This window comes from Gallus gallus, chromosome 2 (assembly GCF_016699485.2).
Source record: "Gallus gallus isolate bGalGal1 chromosome 2, bGalGal1.mat.broiler.GRCg7b, whole genome shotgun sequence".
NCBI classification, from domain to species: Eukaryota; Metazoa; Chordata; class Aves; order Galliformes; family Phasianidae; genus Gallus; species Gallus gallus.
Window position 1 is genome coordinate 47,708,262 of NC_052533.1, and position 26,329 is coordinate 47,734,590.

At 35.5% G+C, this 26,329-nt stretch overlaps 1 protein-coding gene across 19 annotated transcripts in view; it reads right to left on the reverse strand.

The window, feature by feature from the left end:
• BBS9 (Bardet-Biedl syndrome 9) overlaps nt 1-26,329 on the reverse strand; it is a 304,545-nt gene that overhangs the window by 123,608 nt on the left and 154,608 nt on the right. For 17 of the 19 annotated variants that reach the window (XR_005855929.2, XR_005855930.2, XR_005855928.2 and 14 more), the window contains one exon: nt 7,672-7,782. Coding sequence is in view for 16 of the 19 variants with exons in the window: in XM_040690175.2 (XP_040546109.1) it covers nt 7,672-7,782 (111 nt within the window). In the remaining 3 variants the exon portion in view is untranslated. Of the gene's footprint in view, nt 1-7,671; nt 7,783-13,982; nt 18,875-19,347; nt 19,405-26,329 lie in introns of those variants that run through there. The other 2 variants (XM_040690182.2, XM_040690181.2) reach the window with 2 other exon arrangements.

Below are 26,329 nucleotides of genomic sequence, written 5' to 3' on the forward strand. Positions count from 1 at the left end.
GGGCTTTCACTTACCTGAAGCTCTCACAGATTTCAGCACTTTAAGCCAGATTGGTTTGTGATTCAAGTACAGACTTGACTCTCTATTATCTAAAGTACAAAATACAGTGTTGCGACTCAAATTTTAAAATGCTCAAAACTGACTCAAGCCGTCAGAGACACAGTAACTCCTTCTGACTTAAGATGAATGCCACTAGTTGGTCCTGCAGTGATTTCCAAAAACTACACCTGTAATCAGACCTGTTCTAACTACTTTTTTTTTTTTGTCATGTGTATAGGGTAGCCAAGCTTCAGATGATATTGCTTCAAAACTATGGCCATGGAGTGCTGAGAAGTCTGCACTGAGAACGATACTGAACAATTCATTGAACCGATTGTTTTCAAAGTTCATTATAAGCACAAAATCCTAATCTAAAGAGCATGTACTTGTTTCCAAAATAATATTTAGCTTAATTTACACATCCTCCTTCTACTTATTCTGATATAAAATACTGTTAGGATTGATTTCTGTCCTGTTATACTGACTAACTTGAAAAAGTTAAAAGTTTGGCTACATAATTTGAAAATACTTTTGCTATTATTGGCAAGAGTATCAGTATCCAAGCAACTACCAGTATAGTAAATTCGATAACTGCAATAATAGCAGTTAGGCAACCTGTACCTTAATAATGTAGAAATTTTACTGTGGTTATTAGTTCCATACTTATGTTCAATTTAAAGCAAATAGAAATTTTAATAGAACTACTCTTTTTATAGTTTTTTATAGCATGTTTAAACATTCTTTAAAACAAAATCTCTCTGCTCATTTGTGTAGGTAACAGATAATAATAAGAAAGGTATAAAACAAAGATGAAAAGACTCAGTGGCTGGTTGGCAACAATTTACATCCCAAAGCTCCTGAACTGCTCATACAAATCCAAATGTTTAAGAACATTCCTTTCTATAATCAAATAAATGAAACTATTACAAAACTTTATCTTACATTATATCATTTTGTGATAAGTTACTGTTTAGACTGTAGTTCCACACACTTGTGTACTCATATTAATCATGATTCACAAGAAAATATTAAATGCATACCTAAATTTAAATGAGTAATTAGACACCACAAATAAAAATGGATTCAATTTTCTTTACTAAGAAGAAGTGTTTACATAAGGTTGTAGTAACTAAGTATCTCTGTGGGCTGGAATCATGTAATGGTTCCTGAAATTATCTAGGCACATTAAGGACAGTTAACCTTTGATTAGAAAGCTGAAGTTGCAAAATCCTCTTAAACTGCACCCACCACGTCAACATGAACATTATCATGCAATTCTGTAGACAAATTAACCTAAAATAACAAGTAAAATACAATCAGTAAAGCTTGTAGGAAAAGATGTGCAACTGTTCAATGTCTGGGTGCAACTTTGGAGGATGTTTTAAAAATTTGGTTTGAAATGTGATTTTACTGGAGTTTATAGCTCAAGTTCACAATCATTTCTGTATAGCTGCCTGTGTATTTTATCTAAAGTAATAACCCAGTTTCTTCAAGTTAGACAGCTAAAATCCATTACATTACATAACTATAAATGCTAGGGTGTTTTTTGGTCTTAGATGCAATATTTAACTATGAGAATAAATTTACTAAATATAATCATACAAAGAACTTTGAAATTTCATGTTCAAGAAATCTAAAAATTTACATGACACAAAAATACCAAGAATTTAACTAAAAACAGTGGTGGAACAGTAGCGAGTGCAAATGCCGAAGCTTTGGTCTGACTAACAGCTTCTCTGAAATATTTGTACTTAAGCAATATATGTAAACATCAGCCCATCATCTCTGTTCTCCCTCAAAAAGACACAATCGTTATTCTGACTTACTTCTGTGAAATCAGGCACGTATTTCCTTAAAATCTTTAAGACTTTCTTTGTTTAGATACATCATTTACGGGATAAATTTACTGGCTTATGGCGAAAAAATTCTGCCAGGAAAATCAAGTCTTACATGTTGTGAAAATTCCTACAGCTGCACAACATGAAACTTGACAAATCTGTCTCCCAGCGTTGTAAAATCCTGAGCAACTAAGTCAATTGCAAAGTGATCTGCACTATTGGTCCACCAAAAATAAACAAACAAACAAACAAACAAATAAAGGCAAAGATACATTTTTCAGCCCAACCATTCTCTGATTCACACTAATTTTTCATCTTGTTTTCCAACAGTTTCTTGGAGGTACTCATGATATATTGGCATATAACTTCTTATTTATGAAAGAGCAAACAGACCTTTTGTATCTAAAATACTGAATAGGAATATAGGTTAAGAAAAAACAGCCTAGGTAAGTCTTTCATAGTAATTAGCATGCAGCAGTAGCATATGAAGAATTTAGAGTGCATATTTTAAGGGATATATCCTGATAAATACAGTTAAGCTTATTTCATTTGACATCATCTAACAGTTTAATTATTTAGAGAAAAGTTATTTTAAGGCTGTTCATTCTGTACAAAAAGAGAGTATGTAGAATGTTAGTATGTGCAAGACTTTCTTTATAGTTATTTCCTACAAACCACATTTCAAGCTCACTCTGTCAGAAATATTTAAGAACTTGAGAATGGAGATGTTCAGAATTCTACTCAACAGCTAGCTTCTAGAACATAAAAACAAACAAACAAAAATCTTCTTGAAACCAAACCACTCTTGGAACCGAACCAGTCTCAAGCAGACTTCAACTCTAGTAAGAAAACCAAAACCTGAAAAGAAGAAAATGGAAGACAACAGAGTATAACAAACAGCACCTGCATGAGAGTCTACATTCCCTGCATTTGTACTTGTGATTGCAAGAGAGGTCAGTATATCTGTATTGTATTGTATTGTAGCTGTAAGCTCATGGAAAAAGTAATGATGTCGCAACAGAGACTTCAAAGTGGGCTCAGAACTTCAAATCACACTCAAATTCTCTACCAGGTTTCTGCAGCCCAAGATGAAACCTATGCTACTCTGTCCTCACTTGAACCAAAACACCAAGATCAAAGTTCACATGAATAGATTTATCATGTTAAGGTTACTCTCCAAGTGTGATTCACATAGACCCAGTGACCTGAGGAGGTAAGCTGGAAGAAGAATTATTTTTCATTCACTGGGATGGAGAATGTTCATGGAAGCATTTTTGTAGTCACAGAGCAAAAGTTGCTGGCAAGAAACTACTCATACAACTGCACTAATTGCATTCATTTCCAAATATTATAAACTTCATCTTATTCTTTAGTATGGAATCACACCATATTTGGATTTTGGTGAAAAAAAAAAATTAGCATGAACTATTTCAGTAGTAAAAAAGAAAATACCATACAACCAATAATTCCCTTTCTAAAACTAATCTGATTGGGCTAGAATCATTCCTTCTGTCCTTGCACAGATTTGCAGCATAAGTATTAGACTTCATTTTCTGCTGTCCAAAGTAGCTATTCCAACTAAGGCCAAAGTTTCACTGACATGTTAAGCAGGTCCGTGGAAAGTCTTAATGTAATATTTTGCACTAGATAACTTGTAAATCTGCGGCTGGATGCAACCCTACGGCATATGTCCTCATAGCACAGCACGGTCTTCCAGGTCTTAGTTTCTAGAGTTCTTTGCATAGTTCACACAACACACTTAAGTTAGTGACCTCTTTCCTAGGTCTACATTTGTTCATGAAATTCAAAAGCTTTTTTTTTTTTTTTTTTTTTTTACAATTCTCACATGCACAAAGAGCATACTAGTATATAACGCAGTGACTACCACCTACCTCACACACACCTCAAGAGCAAAAGATCAGCAAGATCAGATATTTGTTAGCGGCAAGAGTCCAATTCAATGTAAACCAAATGGTATTTATTTAGAATTTTGGCAAGTTCAGCTGCCAGGGTTCCATGCCATTCTATCACAGGTAGGTTGCTGGCTTTAATGGAGTTAGCCATCTCAAGGCTAACTGAAAAATTGTCCATGCAAGCAGTCATCACAGCAGTAATACCGTAAATACACTGAAAGGGATCTCAGTCTGGTACAGAATTTGGGACTCCTCTTCTTTTGGACATCTCCTCTTTAACACATTTCTCCTCTGTGTTTCAACCTCCTCAAAAAGGACTTTTCTATTTAACTACAAGCTGGGTTACTGGTGAGGCAATTTGTAATTCAAGCATTATGTTTCTTTTCAGTAGATAAGATACTTTGTTCTGTTTTGCTTTTCTATTGCTACTGAAAACTGCTTCAGTTTCGTTGTAATCTAGCACGCCATATCAGTGGGAGGAATCACAGTTTATCCTTTTTTCTCATGATGAAATACAGGTGTTCCTACTAAGGCAGCCACACTACTCCTCTTTTTCACTACACTGTGTATAAGTGTTAATAGATTTTTACCTGTACAAAATTGTGTTGCTAAGATTTGGACAGGCACCAGATGGAGCAAGTACATAACGACTCTTCTCACTAGTTTGATGGATGGTAGTCTACAAGTTTGAGCACCACATCCAACCTGAACCTCTGCTGGCACATCTTGAAGCCATTACCTCTCATCCTATCACTAATTACCTGGGAGAATAACCCAACCTCCACCTCTCCACAACCTCCTTTTGTGTAGCTGTAGAGAGTGATGAAGTCTCCCCTGAGCCTCCTCTTTTCCAGACCAAACAATGCCAGTTCCCTCAGCCGGTCCTCACAACACCCACGTTCCATTCCCTTCTCCTTCTCTCAGCTTCAAGGCACCATAAGGGCCTCTGCGCCCAGTCAGGAGACTTCTCACTGAATGTCCTGCCATCGACAACCTGACCTGAGCAGATACAGGCACACCGTCTCCACCACTGTGTCCAGGTTTACAAACAGCATATCAGCTGAACTGACACAGCCCCATGAAGTGCATTAGGTAAATGCAGAAACCTGGCCAGCATCAATTTTGCACTTCAATAGAACTACCCTTGTACAAATAACAAATACCATCTACAAGGAGAAAACAAAACCTCTCAGCTTATAACCACCTCCCTCAGAAAATGAAAGATCTACCAAGAAAAATAATTTTTATTTTACTTTCTCTTTTTCTTTTTCTCTTGTTGGTCGAGCATAGCTAAATGAAATGAGAAGTCATATATATAAATGCACATATATATATACACACACACACATATATATACATACATATTATCTTCTGTATATATATCCTTTGAGGGCACAGCATATTCACCATGCTGCAGTCTCTGGTGTCTGAGAAAGAACTCAGGCCAAAAATACCATGCACAGAGAAACACTGCAATGCTGTGATTTCATGCCTAGTGTTACCTTATGGTTTAAGTAGCTCCCTTGGCTCTTACACTTGTAGCAATTAGAATTTCCAGACAGCTCAGTAGCAAATATTCTAGGTTCTCTCTATACCACAGAACTAACAGGCAGATGGCAGTCATTCTTGCTGTGAATGAATTAAATTCATTGGTATAGCACATGGCTATAAACCTAAAGACTTGTTTAAAGCTTTCAAATTTTTCATTCTGCCTTTTACAGAAAGATACAAAGCAGCAACAGCCAGTTGTATGAAGCAAGTCAGTCTTTTTTTTGTTTTCTTAAATCACAGGCTAAGTTCTGCACAGTAGAATACACAGGTCAACATGCTGCTGTTTCTGGAGATCATTAACACATTTCTACCCTTTTCCTTTCATGATAGTTTTTTCAGCAATCAGGTTATTTCAACACAGAATGCGATCTCCTGAAGAACACAGAAACACAGTCTCTAAATTACTGCCTCACAGGTTCAATCAGAAAAAAAAATGGAGCATCAGACAAAGAAGAGGGAATACCTGCCGTATGCTCCTGATTTTTTAGTGTAGTTTCCTTCAGTCAGGATTTTATCAGGATTGCCTCCCATATAATGAAGATGATACACTTCTCCATTACCAGGACAGTACTTAATATATGTGACAAAGGTTAAGCAATACACATTTCAACTTAGACAGCTTCTTTTGACCCGAAGTCCAGGTGGACTGCAATTATCACTCTGGAAAAGTCAGAGCTCTAGGCCTTCATTGGATGTGTCAGGTTATTTTAGTGAGCAGATTCTGGAGTTTGAAGTTACACTGTGGCAATTACTCTATGGAATTTGATGCAAAACTAATGTCTCCTATTTATTATCATGGAAATACAACAAAAAGCACAATAATACTATTCCACAGAGTAAATTCTCAGCTACAAAACACTGTTTTTCAACACAGTCACCACAAGTAGCTATGCATTTTTGCCAGCCATGAACGAGAGTCTGAGTGCAGTGCTTGTCAAAATCTGCACCAGTGTCACTGTCTACACCTACTGTCGCTGCCACCACTGCTGAAATGCATCACCCATTACCACAGTTCTCATGTCCACTGACTGTTCTTCATAAAAGTTCAAGCAAGCATCAACGAATGTCAGTGGGAACAATGTTTTTCCACATGGATAAATTAATGACACACACTTGTTTTATAGGTGCTTCCACGTCAGATGCCATTTGGTCCCCCCCTCTACTGCCATCTTTCACACAGCAACAAAATGTAACAGGATATTGGTGGGTAGGTTCAATTTCTACTCCCATACCACCAACATATGCCTCTGGTTTTGTGGGCCAACATAATAAAACAGAAGGTGTTATTTTCAGAGCAGCCCTCATACGTTGATGCAGAAGGTATCTTTCTCCTGTTGCTCAGGTAAACCGTGCTATTGCATTTAACTGTATGCTTCAATTACGTGCCTATCTTGCACCTATGTGCAAAAATTAGCCAGGTAAACAAGAAGTTGGATGCACTACAAACAAATAATTAACTGTTTTCTGCAGATGCATAAGGAGATTCCAATGATCTATTTCTGAATATTGATATCTGCAACCTCTATGGTTTTTTTTCAATTCTTCTTAACTTGATTTCAACAGACACTTCTATTGAACATAACTGGTTTATGATCAACACTGAAATGCACTTAAAATCAAACATTACAGGGAAAATCACAAAGATACATTAGAAAACAACGGGAAAAAAAAGAGAAGCTACAACTCAGTAAACAGACTGGGAAATTGCTGTAGTCTTAAGTCTGAGAGCTTAGCAGGCACTTTATTAACTGCAATGCCTTACTTTACAGTACTGCCTTTAAAATATGTTAACACTATATCACAGTTCCCGGCAGCATGAAGTCTTTCCAGAAAATGTGTCATCACCGTATGCAGCATATTTTATAGCCATTATAATTTTATTATATCCAATAATATTTTTCTGAAATTCTAGGAAGTCTTCCCACAAAAGATAAGTAATGACTATATTTTCATCAGCTGGCATGAAGTCTAACCACCATACTGCAGAAAAAAAAAGCCTTTATTAAACCAAAACGACCTCGGTTTCATTTTGCCTCTCTTGAAAGGGTTACGAATAAAATCATAAATAATCTCATTCAAGTATTATGTGGCACAAAACTTCTCAACTGTAAGGTTCTTTAATTCAAAGAATGATTTCTGCAATTTACCTATTCTTAATTCAAGTAACTGAATGAATTCAGAATCCTATCTGTTGCACTATTAAACAGAAAATCTGAAAATTACGCTAACAAATCCTGAAATATATGTCATTTGTTTTACAGATCTGCAAGCACTCTGAAAAGACAAGCTATGTATCTCTGGGCAAAACAAAGTAATTTTTCTTTTCTTACCAGGGCTGGATTTCTGCTTTGCAGTGTGCTTATGACTGGAGAACACTGCTGTGGAGCCCGGTACAACTGCTCGTTCCTCCAAGTCAGACTCTGGGATTGTAGCACAGCCACCTAGGAGAAAAGGGAAGAACCTTAATGTGGTGTTTATGTAACAAAGCAAACTCACCAGTGCACAATTAAGGAAAAGAGGTGATAAATTAACTGACGTGAAATCCCAAGAACTGAAATTGCCTTAACTTTAAAAAGAAAAAAGGAAATTCTGTGAAGCAAAAGACAACCATTACCATTGTTCAGAACACTGGTCATGCCTTAATGACTTTTCTCTACCACTTATGTTAGTTTAAAATAAGTTTGACTGTATTAAGCCTACAGATTACTTAAAACTGGTTCCACATAAAAGCTGGAAATAATGTGGTTCATGTTAAAGATCAGACTATTGGGAGCTAGATCTGTAATAAAAGTAATTTTATGTGAATGAAATAACTTTAGAAAGGCAACAAACTTTATAAGATCGTTAGCTTGCCACAGAGAATTACATATGATGATACTTCTTTGGATGGGTTGTTAAATACAGTATTTTTAATTACCTCATGCTAGAGACAGGAACCACAGGGACACTTTCACTGTACAGTTACACTGCAACGCCTTTCTCATTAGTGATCTTAGGATGCAGGATATAATGGATTATTTGCATTTTGCAATATTGCTTTTCTTAGTAGTTCATCAGAGAGCACAATGACTTTAAATGCTTAAATTTAAAATATGAAAAGGGGGACAATCTACCAGTAATACTACCCAAAGGCAACAGCAATAGCTTTCAATGGAGTAGAGTAATGATTTTTTTTCCGAAAGGTTGTGATCAAGACTTTGGAGAAAGTAGTGATGTTCCACAATAAAAGCCATAGCCTTACAACAAATGCTTTGCTAATACAGTCTGCATGCTAAGCTTGTCACAATTCTGAGCTTTTCAGATTTCAAAGCAGGGAGGAGCATTTTGAAGTATTACCTTTTCAGCCCTGTTTGAATACTACTTTTTCCCATGTGATTAATATTTCTATACTTCACCTTTAGCTATTCTGGGCAGCTCTTGTTGAAGCCTGAACCTCTGCCCAGCAATTTCAAAATAACACCCAAACTAAAACACAGTACAGTGCAGTAGATGCTCTATTATTGACCATAGACAAATGGTCACCTGCTTTCATATTTACCTCTTATTTAAATATTCTTGGTCCAGGACATAAGTTTGCATCTCTTTCACAGGACCATGACTAACAGGTATACAAAATGCATGTACCTATTTACTGCATTCTGAAAGCACGCATTTACAAACAGCATGTCACGGTTGTTCTCTCCTTAAAAAGATAAATTTAAAAAAAATCCAGTAATAATACAACTGTTAAAAATAACATTGCATCCTCAAGAAGGAGAGGTGCAGCTACCCAAGTAGTTTCAGAAGCATTGGCAACATACAAAGTCCTGCAGAAATGTGTCTAGCTAAGGTAGATCATGGCAGCTCCACTGAATACTGTGAAGGCACTCATTCCTACCAACTGAAGAACTGATATAGCATCCTTTATTCCTAAGGAGGACATAAGCTACTGCATTCCAGATACACCCCGATAAAAAGTGTAAGACACGTTATGGATTTGCATTAGACTAGAGCAAGCCAATCTCTTCTGTTAGAAAGGAAGGTTAGGAGTGAATGTATCAACAATGTATATTACCCGTGATAGCTTCAGCTATTTAGGGTTCCTGCTATGAAACTGAAGGAGGAAATGGGAAATAAGAAAAACGTTGCCATATTAAAATACCACGGCAGTGAGGCACAGCATAAAATATAAACCTACCTACATCCTAAAAGAAAACAAATATCAGTAAATTAATACTTCTGTTCCCATTTGCAAATTATGACTAAACTGTAAACTCAGATTTGATTAAATGGAAAGCATTTAGGTATTTTTCATTCTTATTCTTCAGATAAAATCTACCCTCTTAAACAGAAATCTGTAAACGCGGGGTACAAAACTAGGGTTTATTGCACAAGGGAACTATTAAGAACGGTATCATACATCTTAAAAGGTTTTATAACATTTTTAACATTATAAGTGAAAACTCATTGAGTTAGTTAGTGTCTATTGGATTTCTATACGGAAATAAACTTTTACAAGTCTCATTCTGAAGTCAGAAATTCTGTAACTTATATGGCCTTGAGAACTGACAACTGTTGATGCCAAAGTATTTCATTAGTCACCAACACTGATAGTAACTGAATAAGAGTGGGAAAAGGTCTTTTTTCCCCTAGGTATAACACTACCTTCTGAAAGGAAGTAAGACTTCCTGCTCTTGATTTTGATGTGCTAGATTTGTTAAAATTTACTCGTCAACAGATACTGTTAGCAAGTACTAAAAAATTAAAAGCAAAATTCATCTTCTCCATAACTTTCATTTCTTGACAGAAAGTAGTCAGGATTGAAATGTTACCAATCACAGATGATTTTACACATAAAGAAAGTCCAAGCAGAGTACACAAAGCAATAGTAACATCATAATTTTCAGTATTATGAGTAGTAATTATTTCTTATTTCTGCAAGGATACTAATAAGGTATATATATGATTTGTCTTATAAACACCATTGCTTCAGAAATGTATTCAGGGTGCTGAGGACAGTGTTCGGAGGGCCTGGATTTCACACAGGATTCTTACTGCAATGATTATTTAAAAGAATGAGGAGACAAGAAAGAAATACAACAGTGACATTTCGTGGCAATGAGGCTTACATGATCACAGCCATTGTGCCACTGCTTTTGACGTCTTTCTCTTCCAATATTACTTTATAACTGAAGGAACTAATAGTACCTACTGAACTATATCCCTCAAACTGTTTCCATGCCCAAGGCTGGGTAAAATGACTGAACACTCATTCACATCATCCTGCAGAAAAAAAAAAAACTAAGTTGTGCCTGCTTCTTCAATTTTCTTGATTGACTTGGCACAACTACCCATCCTCATGATAAAAATGGATACGTTTGACAACATGCTATGATTCCCCACAGGAAGAAGTGAGGACCATAATAAGACAATTGGCATCCTGGAGGAATAAGAACAAGAAGAAGTGTTAAACTTTCACTCGGCTAGACAGGAAACTGGATAAAGCACAAATAGATCTTCGCTAGATTGCATCTAGCAAATATAATCTTTACACCACTGTAGACCATTATCTGGCAAAAATACTCAGAAAGACAGGTACCAGTAACCTGAAAAATATCTCTTTCCCATTAGGACTCTAAGCTCTTTTGAACTACATTCTGCAAGGGTTCTACTGAGGGTATCTATCCTGCTTTCTTGGGTCAGAGGCCAATAGAATTTTTACTTTAAGTCAAAGAAATCTGAATTCTTGTATATCTTCATATACTTTTCGAAAGGTAGCCACCGAATACCTATTTTAGCAAGCATTTTTATCTATCTGGTGTCCTAGAACTCTCAGCAGCAGAATCATTCATATTCATTGATAATTAAGTGAATGGTACAAAGTAGAAAAGTGAAATATTTAAGGAAAAGGTGGGGGGAAGCAAGAATAGTACATAAATCTACAGACTGGAAATGATCCAAGTTGAGAAGTACTCCAGATGTCAGTCTGTAAACAGTGCCTCATAATATGAATTTTCCCATTAATTGTTGGCAGGAGTAACATCTAGGATACAATATTACATTTGACCCAATCTTTCCCCCTTTTCTGTATAGCTCAATTCTTCTCTGACATCACAGATCTTTTATCAGTTGTGATAAATCCAAGAAGAAAGCTGTGGTCAGCAGAACTGTTTGATAGGGTACAACTTGCATAAAATTACTCTCAAGCTAATTATGAACTTTGTTCACCAAAGGAAATGAAACCCCTCTTGTTTATTTTCTCTACATCTGTTTTTGTGACACGTTTGGTTCTTAAGTTGGAAAAAGACACCCACACCCAAAGGAAACATAAACATAATACATACTGAAAAAAAACTAAGTACTAACAGTTTTCCTACAGGTTCCTATCACCATGTTTTTACACATTTTAATATGGGTCCAAAAGTTTAAAAACAGGAAAACAGAAGTAGTATACATCTAAAGAATGAAAAGGTACTTTGAGGGTAAGACCATTTGAGCTTCCTCTTTCTCTTCCAGTCAATCACAAACTCAACTATTCATAAAGTTTCCATTTTCCTCTAAAATTAACTCTTTTACAGGAGGCTACAGAAAGAAGAAATGAATGCTTCCTTGGCAGCCTTCACCAGTAGGAGATTCAAAATATGAGCAGAAAGCTCAGAAGCTCAGTTATTAGCAGGTCTTTCATTTATGTGCATGCCTTTGTAACAACAGAGATAACCTAAACAGAAACATAAGTTCACAGAGATTCCAAAACTATAGGCAAAATCATATTCAGTTGATTCTTTTGGGGACATGTACACTAAAAATGCAGCGTAAAGCATTGTAGATTCTTTGCTCTAAAAACTAGCTACATTTATTCCAGTCCTGTAAATTTGGCGGTGGGGAATCTGCTCATCAGAAAGTAGCCATTTTGCTTAGGTAAACACTGCTTGCAAGCTTTGTACCTAGGTAGTCACACTGCTGCTTCCCAGAAGTAAGATAAAACAATACCATCTGTAGAGGAAATCATTACATATTTGAGACTATAAGATCCAGGGAATATTCATGCACATGGTTCAATGAAATATACTCAATCTGTAAGGAGAAAGAGTAAAGAGATAGAAAGAAAAGGAGAGAAAGAGAAGGATTTTTTTTTAAATGTGTCTCACTGATAATAAATGCACAGTTACACTTTGCAGTAGAGAAACAACTCAGATTTAGTTCAAGCATTTGCTAGCAAAATGTAGAGTCGCTAATTAATCAGGACAAAGCATTTAAATCCAACAGCGCGGCTACAATTGTTCAGTCACAAAACTCTTCTGTTGCTCTTTGTGCCTGGGTTGACTTAACCATCATCAATGAAATGATGGAAAATATTTCTGCCTGGCATTCCACTGAAGTAATAAATTAATGAAAAATCATAGTAACCAAGTATGCAGTCCAAGGTCACCGTAGATCACCAAATATATTTTCAATGACAGTACAGAGAAACACACTAGGCTGGTGTTCTGCTTTACCCGTGTTTTACTGAAATGTTTCTTAAAGACCCAGTTCATAAATTCTATAGTTTGTCTTATAATATGTTGCATTGGTGTTGCAATTGCTACTATTTGCATTAAGAGCTATGCAGGGATAACATGCATCAATCATGTGTGACTTCTCCTCAAACTCGTAGCATGTTCTAATATTTTGAACACATCTGAATCCATAAAATCTTGACTTAGGAAGTTCAGGGTACTTAGGCAGTACAACTTTTTTACAGGAGAAATATGCTGTTTATAATCATCAGATTGTCTTGGCCATTATTCCAGAATGAGGTCCAGTGCATGTGGTATGCAAGTAATATGAATGGCATTGGGAAAACACATTGCTAACAGATCTGGCAGCTATTTTCATTAAAAAAGCATTACTGGACATTCAGCCAAGAACACAATCAAAATTAACATTCAGTAGTACCCTTTCTAATACAGGTCTAAGAATGCAATAACACTAAACTGTACAAGGCCATTCAAAATATATCAAAGGTAATTTGTTACTCACTAGGAACAAAGGATGAATGATGACAGTTGTGCTTCAGTCACATAAATCTGCTCAGTCTTCCAACTTCCTATTCACTTAATGCGCACAGACCAGCTGAAAAACGTGTGTTCTGGTGTGTGTTGGGAGAGGTAATTATCACTGAGCTGTGTAGCATTTGGAGGACTTTCATCTGCCTTCATGTAACAGCATAAAAAAAAAATCACTTTACAACAATCTTTTCAAGGGGGAGATCAACTCTTTAACAAACACTGTAACAATAAAAATAATTGTATTTTTAGGGTTATGATGCCTGACATAACACCTGGTATTTTGTTTTTGACTGGAGCTTGTGGCCTCTTCCCTGCATTCGATGTACTGCTAACCGCAGCCCCCATTTAGGGTAACAGTACAGGTTTTTTTCTTCAAAATGCTTAAATACTGCAGCAGCAGCAGTCATAGAACTTACTGTCTTCCACACGCTTTCAGGGACAACGTTCTTAATTTACCTTTTTGGGAGCAAGAGGGTGAACGTACAAGAGCTCTGTCATTACTGGCTTCGGTTTGGTTTGGTTGGTCTGTTTTAAATACATACATAAATTTATTTTGTGTCACAAGACAATGTGCATGTATGTGTGGATTATGGATTATGTGCATGTAAATGTGGATTATTTTATATCAAACAATTTTTTTTCATTGAGACAGTTCTATAGAGGTTTTATTTATTTTGTTGTTTCAGTAATGTACAGTGGTGAGGAGGCTACTGGATATTTAAAATTGAGAGCTTTTATAAAACTAACTCACATAAAAAAATTAAATAGGTTATGTTCCCTTAGATAAACACTCCCCCTATTTTCTTTTTCTCATAGTGTATTCTAATTAAGTTCTACTGCCAGTTCTGGTTTCTATCTGACAATACATTCCAAGTAAACTCTGGAAAGTGAATGTTCACACAGTTGCTGAAACAGCTGGGAAGTTCAGAGCATGTTTGTTGTAAAAATGTTCACAGCACTGTCTTTATGTAGTCTCTGTCCTTTCTTCAGCATATAGTGAAAGCAGAAAGACTAGAATTGACTGTTCCTATCTTGATACCAAACCTTCTGGTACTCAGAAGTCTAAAAGGTTTAGACAAATGTATTTATCCTATCCGCATTTGAAACACTTCTATATTTCTGAAGAACACACATGACATTCTCCAAAGTGAAGATGTATGCAGACACATAGACACTACACATTTGCATGTATATATATAAGCACACACAAATTTTGATCTTGCTAGTGAAGAAAGAGTTGTGTGTCCTCATTCCCTGGAGGCAGAAGTTGAAAAAACAGCAAATGTTTGTGGCTTTACAGTTTGCTTGCTCTTTCATAACTTAGGAATGTTTCCACGAGTTCCGTGATACAACCATCCCACAAGACTTTCAAGGTGAGTATTCTGTGACTGCTTTGGAGGAACAAACAAGGACAAGAATACAGAAACAAAAACTACTGATAAGAGATGCAATATCATACATACTGTGGATGACAAAAGACGACTGAATAGTAATTGGGAATCAACTGTAGGCGCTCAAAACGGCAGTTAAAGTAGTAAGGTAATACTTCACAGCAGCAATGTGGTGGACTAGTTTGCAGAATTGGTCAATTTGGAAACATATTAAAAAACAGCTTAACAGACAAAACATCAAACTAAGCCACAGTCCAGAAGGATCAGATTGCAATACCAATTACAAGTGCTTTAATATAAGGAGGAGAATTGATATGATCAAAAATAATGATGTCATGGAAATGAAAGATGATACAATAGTCGCTGAAGTAGTCAAAGGATGATAAGAGAAAGAAAAAACCGTCCCAGTGTGACAACCATGAAATGAATGAATGAACCATGCAATGCTGAGATCCACCTGTGAACATTCCAAATAACACTCAAGAAAGTAGTTATCATATTGAACAAGGCACTGGTGAGACATCTGTGTTCAATTCTTCTTGCCGTGCTCATAATAGATTAAATAAACCTGAAAAAATTCAGTTGAAAGTTACTAAGAGAAAAAGGAATAACTGAACTTATAGACATACAAAGCAGAGGACCAACCTTGCTTAGCTAAGAGGATTAAAATGAAATGGAATGATTTTTCCAACAGAGCAATTAGGACAGAAATCCTTAGTGTATGGTGAAATAAAAAACGCTCTTGGAACAAGAAAAAAAATCATCAGAAATTAACTATGTCCTTTTAGTTTCTGACTACAGAATAAGTAAAGGTTTTGAACAGCCCCTGAACATGAACAGCGAGGTGAAAAACTGCATTTACAAATGACCTTAAATTACCATATTCTAACACAGAGATGGAGCTTGTGAAGTGGGACATTTTTTTCTGTCTTTCTCCCCAACCCCATAATATCAAAGATACAAAGAATACGGGATGAAACGAATACAGACTACTAATAGATAAATCCATAATTATCCTATTATCTGTTCTAATCTATGACTAGTTCTCTAATCCATTACTAGTTATCTGATCATGAGAATTTCAATGAATAGGCATTATCAATTTATATAGTAATATTTAACTAAGAATTCAAAATGAATATGACATGCACTGTGACCAAAGTATGCTATTTGCCTTCCTCAATCAGTTTTATAGAGTACACTGTTAGTTCACAATGGAAAATAAAAACTGCAATGATTCTGGAAACAAAAATATCATTGAAAAATATTTAATTAAAAAAACAACAGTGATACTGCAGGACACCTGAATATTCTAGTTCTGGCAATTTTGATTCCCAAAAGTATTTCGTGAGAAAACTTTCTAAATCTAGAGAGATGTCAGGCAATAAAATACAAAAATTCAGGTTGCAAAAATTAAATATAAGTAATCAAAGTATTTTTTTGAGAATAATAAGCTAGTCTCTGTTATTCTGCATCTCCAGATACTACTTAGAAATAAGCAGCACATTAATGAAAAAAAAAAAAAAACATGAATACAAGCATCTTCCTTTAGTACTACTTGAAATAAACCCTACAAACATTTATCAGGCCAAGCTAAACAGCATATAGATCCTTTGAGCGCTTCTGAAGAAGCCTACAAAATCAGGGCATTGAAAAGAGAAAAATAGCATTCTTCTTTTTATAATGCAAAAGTTTCCTTTCACAATAGAAACCACAGAACGATATAATTGTTTTATTTGCAAGGGACCTTTAAAGATCATCCAGTTCAACTCCCCTGCAATGAACAGACACCTACAGCTAGCACAGGTTGCTCAGAGTCCCATCCAGCCTTGGAATGTCTCCAGAGACAGAGGCATCCACCACCTCTCTGGCAACCTGTTGGAGTGCTCCGCTACCCTTATCATAGAAAAAAGAACTTATATCCAATCTAAATTTCCCCTCTTCTAGCTTGAAATGAAATCTTCACTGGAAAAGCTTACTTTTCTGCTGGATATATCAAAGACAGCACATTTTTTTGTGTGTACTGTAAATAGTACTCAAATCCCAGATTTGTCAATAACATTCAAGACCTCAGTGTCATTACATTTCTATATACTAGTAGATACTTCACTTTTACTTACTGATCAACTCTATGATTTTTATTAGTTGTACTAGCAGCTAAAAATGAATCAAATGATAATAAAATCTCTCTGCTCCAATATTGCAATGAGAAACATGCATGATTTACTTAAATTCTATTAGTATTTAATACTTTATTTGCCATATTTACTACTGACCAAATGAATTCAAGTGTTATTGCAAGTTAGCTTAACCCTTTAGAATCCTAAATCTCTGGAACTGATTTTCAGGATGAAATTATCATGAGGATGCCTCGCATTACTATATTGTGACAAAATCTGAGTATTTTGCTTCTGTGCAAAAGTCTGAAGCAAACAACATTACTTTGGCAGGTCTAAGACCAGCAGACAGGAAATAAAACTGGTAATGACAATCATAACACAAGTTTCATACTTCTGAAACAAAAAAGGCACCCTTGGCTCCTTGTGTGAAGCACCTCAAAGAGAACTGAGTTTAAAAAACTGCCAAGGGCCTTTTCTACCAACACATGGTATTTAAAGATACATGAAACTGCATTCCTAAAAATCCCCAATAACTCAGGAAAACCATGGCACTGAACATTTCAGACTCAACTTGCTTAATGTCATCACGTGAATTACGTTCAGAAGAAGATAACAAATACTTAGAACTGTGTTCAAATCCAACCTCCTCTTTTCAGTAGAAGTAAGGTCTGTTTTTATAATAAAATACCATGTCTGAAACAAAGTGGCTTTTTTTACATGGGAAGGCAGAGGATTAACTGTTCTGCTTCATCTTCTAAAAAAGTTGATGTTGCTGCTACTATCCAACATGATAAATAGAGTGACCGAGCAAATGAAATACAAAGACTCTCACGATCAGCTATTTTTATGTGTTATGCTTACTTAATTCTCTTATTCAATTCTCTAGGTTTTAAGGATCACCTTTTAGCCTGATAGGGATAAAAGGTTACTTGTTCTAGAAAATGATTGTGTAACTGTGACAGGATACCCTGAAACCTGGTGAAGCACCAAGCGGAAGTTACATGATAAGGGTAACTCCCAGTCCATTTCCTTTTCCAATCATGACTTTCTTTTATTTATACAACACTACTACATGCTAAACAAAGTTTACTGTAAATTAACAAAGTCTGTAATGCACAGATTAAACAAAATGATTTAGACATCCATACCTCATCTTCAAAGTAGCTGCAAGAAAGCAATCTGAAGATTACAGGATCAAAAGCTCAATTTAAAATGTGAATTAAAATATTAAACAAAGCCTGTAACTGGACAGAATGACTTGAAATGACAGAATTTTAGAGATTACTTTGCACAATCAAAAGAAGCAAGTTTAGAGTTGCTTTCTAGTGATTCATATAATATTGTTCTTTGCCTGCATATCTGTGTAGCTGTTTCTTTACTGTCATTCTCTTTTATAAAAGTATTTCTCCCTTTAAAAGCTATCTGGTGATATAACTGAACCATATCCTGCAGCTTTATAAGTATTTTAAACCAGACACGTGAGTGTTCAGTAAAACAGAGCTCACTTTAACAATCCATTTTTGGGTCCCCATTATCTCACCTGTGCTGACACAGGGGTGAATCTGAAGCTGTGTGACGTATCAGGTCTGGGAACTCACCTAGCTAAAAACTAACACAACAGTGAAACACACAAAGGCTACTTGTGAGAATCATGAAATAATTTGTGGCAAGGGACCTCTGGAGGTCACATAGTCCAAACCTCTGATCAGAACAGGTCCAGTTAGACTAAGTTGCTCAGAGACATCAAATTTAGTTCCAAGTATCTCCAAAATAAAGATTCAGTGGTCTCTCTGGGCAGCCTGCTCCAGTGTTTGACACAGCAAAAAAATATTTTAGCATCTCACACCTAACATGAGTTCCTACTGTTCTGACTTCCATCCACTTCCTTTCCTACCAACATCAAGCATCATATCTTCAGTAAGAGCTGGGCATCAGCTGTATCTTCCTTAAACAAGTCTTCCATTCTTAAACACAGAAACAGTTCAAAAATAACTCCTGTAACACAAAAGAGTCACTGCATTTATTGTAAAGTGTGTGATTTCAAAGTTTCTGCAATAACTACAAGACAGTGTAAATCACATGGCATGTCTAAACAGAAAGATAGCTTTCATACACTTTTCTTTTGTGCTAGTGACACAAAACTTCCAGTGGATATAGAAGCAAAAACAATAAAAATAAAAAGGTATTGCACATGAAACAAGGAAAGGGTGAGCCCGAGAATTCTGCAACTTCAAAAGTAATGATGTGAAGTAATGAAAGTATCAAAAAGTGCTGGGTATTTTCTTCATTTATCTTAGATAGTAAAGTTTTAACCACAGGCTTGTAGAATACCATTGCACTCTGACCTTCTCTGAGTGTGATCACAACTACATTCTTGTCAATAATCTTATGATCTAATATACACATATGTCATGATACACATCAATTTATGCATAGGAACAACAGACATATCACCAGGTCTCACTTACAGTGTCTTGTGTATGATCCGAAGTGCACATAGTTTATGAGATCTTATGCATAAGAACCTGTCAGTTAAGAACAATTTTTGTCAAATTCATAGTTTGCAGTAAGCATTTATACCACATAGAACTTCTGAAGACTTTCTATATTTGATTAACAACGTACGTGATTGTCAATCCATCTCAAATATGCCATTATTTCAGACAGCATAGTACAGAAAGATTAACCTTTCCTCAATTGTGAGGTCGAACATTTATTTTAGCCTCCCCTGATACTGCAACCTTTTTCTTGTTTATAATGATATTAATCCTTAGATTTTTTCCAAGAAAAATTCAGTGACACTAAAGCAACAGATTTATCAATAAGGAGGCTATTCTGCAATAATGTAGGCTTGTTTAAGAAAGCCAAAAAACAATCCAGCTAGTTTCTAACCATAATGAGAAATTCACCAAGGTCCAAAACATGTTTGTGTAGTCTATACATACTCAGAATAAGAGTACCTTATTTTACAGAACTAGACACACAAAATTCTAGGCTAGAAACCCTAACTGGTTTGAAAGATCCGGTCAAGCATAATTTGAAATTAGCTTCTACTTTCTAAACCTGTTTTTAAATCAAGCTAGCTCCTTGTAAATGTGGATGTGCTTTAAACTTCTTGGAGGATTTTTCCCTACAAAGCTAGTGCTGCTACTGCTACACTCCTTGCTCTTCTTTCTTTCATCTTCAGCCACAACACTAATTTCTCACATACATTTTCCTTCTCTACTTGTAAATCACTTTAAAGAAACTAACAAGTCCAATTAAAAAATCTGAGACAATGCAAAGGCCATTCAACAGATGAGCTTTTTGTAAGAGCACCGTCTTTTGAAAGTGTATTTTAACTAAATAGTTTAATAACATCATGTGCAATTTCTTAGTTCCCACAAGGTGGGCAACATTTGAAGATATTCTAAATATTTTAGAGCCAAATAAGCTAAAAATACCAGCAAATATTATTCTCTTTACATCAGTAGATATCAGAAATATTTCATTTGAAAATTCAGTGACATCCTTTTGGCTGATACACTATTTTTGTCTCACTTAAGATCAGCTTTCACTCTCTGAGGCATCAGTAACATTTCAACCTGAACTGAGTTTCTTCATTACAAGGAAAAACTTGATAGGAAGCAACTTCTACAAACAAATCTAAATATCATGGTTTTTTTCTGTTCTTCGCACTAAAAAACAGAAACAACAGCAACAAACTGTGTTCTTATGAAGAATTTACTGGATAGTCAAGCTCACGGAAGGTCTGTTGCATTCCAATTCTTTTGCCTATTCAAAATGACTGCAACAAATCAGATATTTTCTTGGCTTTCTTTTTTTTTTTTTTCCTTCCATGCAAAAATAAGCTTACTAACTTCATACACTGAGTGACCAAAGGCCAAGAATATGTATCACAGAGTGGCAAAGAAGAGTTCTCTGTCCCTTTGATTTAATTTGGACACGTCTACAACACCAAGTAAAAGTACAGCAGTAGCAGCCTATCCTAAGAATGAATGAGTTTACATCGAGGATTCAGCATGCACTCTGCTCATGTTTTAAATGTTACTATTCTGACCTGATCAAAAACTGAAGACTTTGTTCATGATTTCATATTCAAACATCGCCCTACAAGTTATTGCGTACTTTCGCCCTCCTGACATACTTATGAAATCAGACTAGCATCAAAAATGCAATAGATGATCAACACTGTACTAGTACATGACAATATGTTACAGGATTATGTAGACTTGAGAAAGCTTATTTGTACTGAGCAACCATTTTAACATTTGCTCCTGAAGTTTTTTTCCTGCATATCCAAAGCTAAAGTAAAACAACAAATGACTCAAATGAAATATTTCCTTGATACCAAATTCAATTTTAGGAGGAGCACATATGGGATACTGGAAGTATTAAGCTTTACTGTCTTTTGCAGCAAAAGTTACATACATGGGGATAAAGTGTGACAAGCCATATTCCCTTTCTGGCTTCTCTTTCACCATGTTTCCATATCACTGTCTAGAAAATGATTTGTCTAAATGGAGTTATTCAAATTCAGATTTAGTTTCCGTTATGTAGCCAAATAGCCTGTAAGTATAACGCCTTCAGCTGGCACCAAGCTTAATGATATTTTATTGATCTGCCCATAGCTTAAGTGCACATGTAAGGATATGGATTGTTAAACAATTCTTATTATCTATCACTGATTATGGAAATATAATACATCTTGCAGCAGCATCTGCACTTTCTCAAACATGAAACTGTACTTACAGCAGACCATTCATTTAGTCCTGTGAACTCTCTAACACTTGTGGTATATTTTGTGCACCAACTCAGCGCAAGAATTTTAAGGACCCATTATGTAACAAGCCCTTGTCTGTTACAGCTTATGTTGTAAGCAATAAAGTAAATTATTTGTAGTTGAGTTGCATTAAATGAAATTGTACAATAAAATTACAATGGTAATTAACAAGTTAAATTTGAATTGTTTGTGTTTTCTCCTCCATGATTCTTAGCTTCTCCTCAATTAAAGATTTTAATAAAAATGAAAATAATATGGAAAATATACTTCAAATTCACATTTTTGGCAGCTGCTGAAGTCAGTCCTCACAAAAGGCTTGGTAGACTTATTAGTACTACATGTTGAATATTTGCTACTCAGTATACAGTACAAATTAATGGGAATTAATTAATGTAATTTTAATATTTTGTTTATCACTCTATCTCCGTACTTGTCATGAAGATAAGACAACAGCATTCCCATAATTTTGCCAAAATTGCATGAAAAAAATATGGGGCTTTTATAAACCCCTAATTTTGTATTTCTTTTTCCTTCCAGATCTTAATTCAGTGTTTGTCTTATCTTTTTTTTACTATAACCAGACCTGCAATGTATCATGATCATTACCTATGTCTTCCTTTTTATCCATACACTGAAGGAACTCCATCCTGAAGAATTGAATTCTAACTCTGAATGTATTTTCAAAAGTTTATTTCAGTTGCATTCTGCTAAGTGTGAAGGTTACTACATGAATATAAGTAAAACAATAACATACACTACTGTGAAATAAATGAGATCCTGACTAAATTAAGGCAACGGCAAAAATCGCAGCAACTTCAACGAAGCCAAGATTTCACCCTTATCTTGTTGATCAAGACAATTATTTCACTGATCAGAACTACAAGACTGCTACGCTAGCCAAGAATTTCTTAATAGAACCTATCTTGCACAGTCTTAATTGTATATACCTCTATAATTATTCCTTTTTCCACGGTAAACTATTGACTTGCCAAAAATATTACAACATAAGAAAACAGCATACACAACAGAGATCTTTCTTTCAACTTAGCAGAAAGCCAGAAAGACCAAAGCTCTCCTGCATATAAATCTTGGCACTGATCTGCAAATGAATAATTATCACTTCCTTACCACTCATTACCAACTGCTGATGTTCACACCTCCTGAAGTGGCCAGTCTGCATTAGGAAATATTTGATCCAAGAACTGAAGTGTTTTGTTTGTTTTGCAGTCTCACTGCAGAAAGCTACCTACTTCTCAGCGAACCACAAAACGCCTACTTGAAGGAATATCTTCTACATAGCATGGACCGACATTAGGAGTAGTCTAACCATGAAAAGTATAACTAAACACCACATATGTTTCTATACTACATTTGTAATATACTCTGTAACTATATTAACCAAAATGACCTCATGTATATGTGATTCAATAGCCAGAAGGAATCAAGTTACCTACATAAAAATCAATTTTACATTACACTAGAATAAAACTCTGCTTTTAATGTGCTACAAAAATGACCTAAAACAAAGTCTCTTTTTTGTCAGAAAGACACCAGTACTTTGTATTCAAAAATGTTTGCAAAATTTGTTTTAAGAAGATTGTAGAACAACCACTTTTCTCTCAATAACTAATAATACGAGAAAAACAAAATTTATTAATTTGTTCCCCTCAGACTTGGAGAATATCACAAACTAATTAATTTTTGTCAATGTAGTACCTCTCCAGGGAAAAATACTTGTTTAAAAGTTATTTTTTGCCATGGGCACCATAAGAATTTTTCTTGCTTTCAGAAGAACTTCAAGCTCAAAGTTCACTGGATTTTCCTATGTTCCCATGATCCTACTATCTATAACATGCAATACGGCCCTCAATAGGTCTGAACATCTAATTAGTTTATTTTAGATTCTGGTTTGACTCTATCTAACATTGCTGCATAGAATTTCCTTCTTCTCAGCAGTTTACAGTAGAAAGTAATCAGACTTGGCATATCTATCAATTTACTCCATTACCTTTAATCTCCTGATTAACTCCCAGCTGTAACATCACTATCTGTTTTATCAATCACCTCATTCAAATGAGAATGTCACGTTACAACTTCATTTAAGCATGCCAGGACAGCACACCATTAGGGCACACAATCACTACTTTGGTTACAAAGAATCCTCTCCATTTTAGCGAAGATCAACAAAAGTTGCCAATTCATAGATATTTAAACTGATTTCAAGATCAATAATCAGACTTTACTCTGCAACATTCTCCACGAGTTCCAGTATATAATGCAAGAATCCACTTATTTGTAAGCTGCTTTGGGTGTGGTGCTCAGGGACATGATTGACTGGAGGGCTGTTAGGGTAGTAGTTAGGTTGTGGTTGGACATGATGATGTTAAAGGTCTTTTCCAACCTGAGCAATTCTATGATTCTATGAATGTCACCAGCAATCCTTTTCACTAGAAAATATCCTGTTTTGACTGAAAAGTTTATTTGGAAGTAAGTGCTAGAATGCACACATGCTTATACAGTTTTAAGATAATAATGAAACATTTCTCAGTAGAGCTATAAAATTTAATACAGTTCAGCACCACATAACTTACACTAAAAAAGGGTGGTCATAATATTTATTACCCACTAGTTCTACTATTTCTGTTCAGTTATCCATTTAAATTGAGGCATCCTTCATCAACCATATACATCAGACACTCTCTTTGATCTCTAATGATAAATGTAAGAGTTGAATAAATGTTCTTTGAAATCTACAGTGTGGCACAGCTGCTTATTGTTACATTGAATACAGCATGTCATTAAAATGGAAACTCGATTAATACAGTGGAACATCCCATTAATCATATCTCAACTTTGAAGGAATACCACTTTGGGTGATATCTATAATTTACAGTTAACTAGTTTTCTTGAAGGGGAAAAATAGCAAAGCTTTGGTTAAAGTCTGAATTAATTAAAGTACATCGTTCATTAAAAGACAGAGAGATACTGGCAGTGCACTTTGCTGTGGTACTTGTATACTTACAACACCCAGCAGACACCCAAGAGAGATACATCCTACCATGTTAATCATGTGTAACTTACCAAGCCTGCTTTTTGTTTTCATTTTTTACCACTTTGCTGGAGGTTTATACAGCCCTACAAGAAACTACTCTGCATTATCTACTTAACTAAGTATTACTTTTATTAGTGTTTTAGCAGAAGGTGAGCTAAATCTGTGTTTCAAAGTGCAACTGTATGAAAACAATCTTTGTAACTCAAGTTTAAGTAGTTTTTCATTTTTGCTTAATTCCCCTTATTACTACTGTTTGTGGTTCAGTCAATGAAACAATTCAAGAGGAAAAAAAGGAATTATTTTAAAGAATTTTCACATCTGCCAGTGTTATGAAGCACCTTATGTTTGATTTCATTACATTTTCCAGCTGAAATACCAGATGAAAGTGTTAGAGCCAGGTGAATCTGAATAAACACAGGGGCAAGGGAAATGTGAATTTATGAACCTTGGCTTACCCCATGAACACTGGCTGAACCATCCATACCAATTTCATGAGCAGACTCTTACCAGCTGACTGTTCACAAAGCAAAGTGATACAGACATAAATATAACCAGTCTTCAAAAATGCTACAGTTTTTTAAAAATTAAGAAAAAAAATGAAAATTCAATACAGATGATGCACAACTTTGTAACACTTGGATATGCAGATTCAGGACGAGGTCAATTCTTTTCTCCCTGAGAAAAAGCCATCAAGTCCTTGGAGTACAATTCACAATGTCACTACTGAGAAACTTTACTGCAGCCAAATCTGCATTCTATCTGTGCTAGAGGTATCACTCAGAAGTTAAAAGGAAAATTGAGAGAGATTCCACACCCCAATGAGTGCCATCCATAACACATGATGTTCCCTTAAAGTGTCACTGGTTTCATTTCAGGTTGATAAGAAAGGGTATGCTTGCAGATGCACAGGCTGAGTCCCATGCTCTAAAACCCAGCCTGTTCAACTACATCTACAGCTGAGTGCAGTGATCCAAACTCCCAGAGGCAATGAAACCCACCCTGCACTGCCAGATGGATTTGGCTGCATTGTATATTCTCTGAACCCCAAGTGCTCGCCTCTCAGAGAGGAGTAGTTAACCTCAGGGAATTATTCTTTAATTGCAGTGTAGTTTTCCATCATAGCAAAAATTATCGTTTACTAGGACAGACAGTCCTGACTCTCTGAAACACACAACCCAAGAAAATTCCAGCTGAACTTCCACAATAAGATCTTCATTTTAAGTTTTCTTATCATGTATTTATACATCTCCAAAATAATCCTTCCAGTATGGAGTTACTCATGCTTAGACTAAGACACAAAGCTTTAAATACTAAAGACAATCTTTTACCTACTAAAGTTGTAAGACCTTTAAAACTATTTTTTTCTGTTTCAAAAAATCATTGGGAACTTTCCTGTGTGCAACTCAAAACCAGCTGTACTTTGCAAGTGTAAACTTTCCAAGTGCCTGGCTCTCTGCAGGTTTTTGGCAAATCTGTTTGAAACATTGAAAACTAGGGGCCTGAGCCAAAGCTTACTGAAGTCTATGGAAAAACTCCCAGAGATTTCATCAGGATTTGGATTAGGCCCTGAAAGAGTCCGAAGTAATTGAAAAATCAGATCTGCATGTACAAAATA